Source organism: Calidris pugnax, unplaced genomic scaffold (genome assembly GCF_001431845.1).
Source record: "Calidris pugnax isolate Ruff unplaced genomic scaffold, ASM143184v1 scaffold397, whole genome shotgun sequence".
NCBI lineage: Eukaryota > Metazoa > Chordata > Aves > Charadriiformes > Scolopacidae > Calidris > Calidris pugnax.
Genome location: NW_015091103.1, coordinates 6,914 through 7,901, shown reverse-complemented (window position 1 = coordinate 7,901; position 988 = coordinate 6,914). Strand labels below are relative to the sequence as shown.

Here is a 988-nt window from a genome sequence, read left to right as displayed (position 1 = left end):
CTCCCCGAATTTCATTAGTTCAAGGAAAAAGGACCCAAATTAAATCCCCCGTTTTTCTCCCCCAAGGAGGAGAACCCCAAATAAATCCCAATTTCTCTCCCCCAATTTCCTTAATTTCAGGAAAATGGACCCAAATTAAACCCCCGTTTTTCTCCCCCCAAAATTTCATGAACTCAGGGGAGGAGAACCCCAAATAAATCCCAATTTCTCTCCCCACATTTCATGAATTCAAGGAAAAGGGGGTCCCAACCCCCATTTTTCCACCCCTCCCCCAGACCCTTATTGATGCTTCACCCCCCAACCTTTTCCCCCCAACCCTGGAACATCCCCCCCCATATTTGGGGTCGGGGGAAGTTTTGGGGGGTTCTGACATCTCCCTCCTCTCCTCCCCCCCCACCAGGTCCCTCCTGCCCCCCGCGCTCCCACTACGAGCTCTGCGGCACCAGTTGCCCCTCCAACTGCCGGGGGGGTCCCACCCCGTCCCCCCAAGATTGCTCCTGGTCCCCCTGCGTGGAGGGATGTTTTTGCGACCCGGGTTTCCTCCTCAGCGGCGACGAGTGCGTGCCGGCGGGGGAGTGCGGGTGCCAACACGGGGGTCGTTATTACAAAAAAGGCCAAGAATTTTACCCGTCTTGCCGGGAGCGCTGCCGATGCCGGTCCCGGGGGGTGGTGGAATGCCAGGAGGCCACCTGCCCCCCCCAAGAAGAGTGTCGCTTGGAAGAAGGGGTGCTGGGGTGTTACCCGGTGGGGTACGGCCGCCTGGTGGTCTCGGGGGACCCCCATTACACCACCTTCGACGGGAGGGCCTTCCACGTCCGGGGGTCCTGCGCCTACGTCTTGGCCCGGCTCTGCAAGGCCCACCCCACCTTGGCCAACTTCTCGGTGGTGCTGGAGCACGATTTGGGGGGCGTTGGAGGCCCGGGGGGGCGGGCGGTGGCCATGACGAAGAAGGTGGTGGTGGCCTTCGAGGCCTACAGGGTCAGCCTGG

At 60.7% G+C, this 988-nt stretch overlaps 1 protein-coding gene across 1 annotated transcript in view; it reads left to right on the top strand.

Moving 5' to 3' along the window:
• LOC106897391 (IgGFc-binding protein-like) overlaps positions 1 to 988 on the top strand; it is a 39,082-nt gene that overhangs the window by 31,523 nt on the left and 6,571 nt on the right. The window contains exon 8 of the mRNA XM_014957988.1: positions 401 to 982. Within this exon, the coding sequence (XP_014813474.1) occupies positions 401 to 982 (582 nt within the window). The remainder of the gene's footprint in view (positions 1 to 400; positions 983 to 988) is intronic.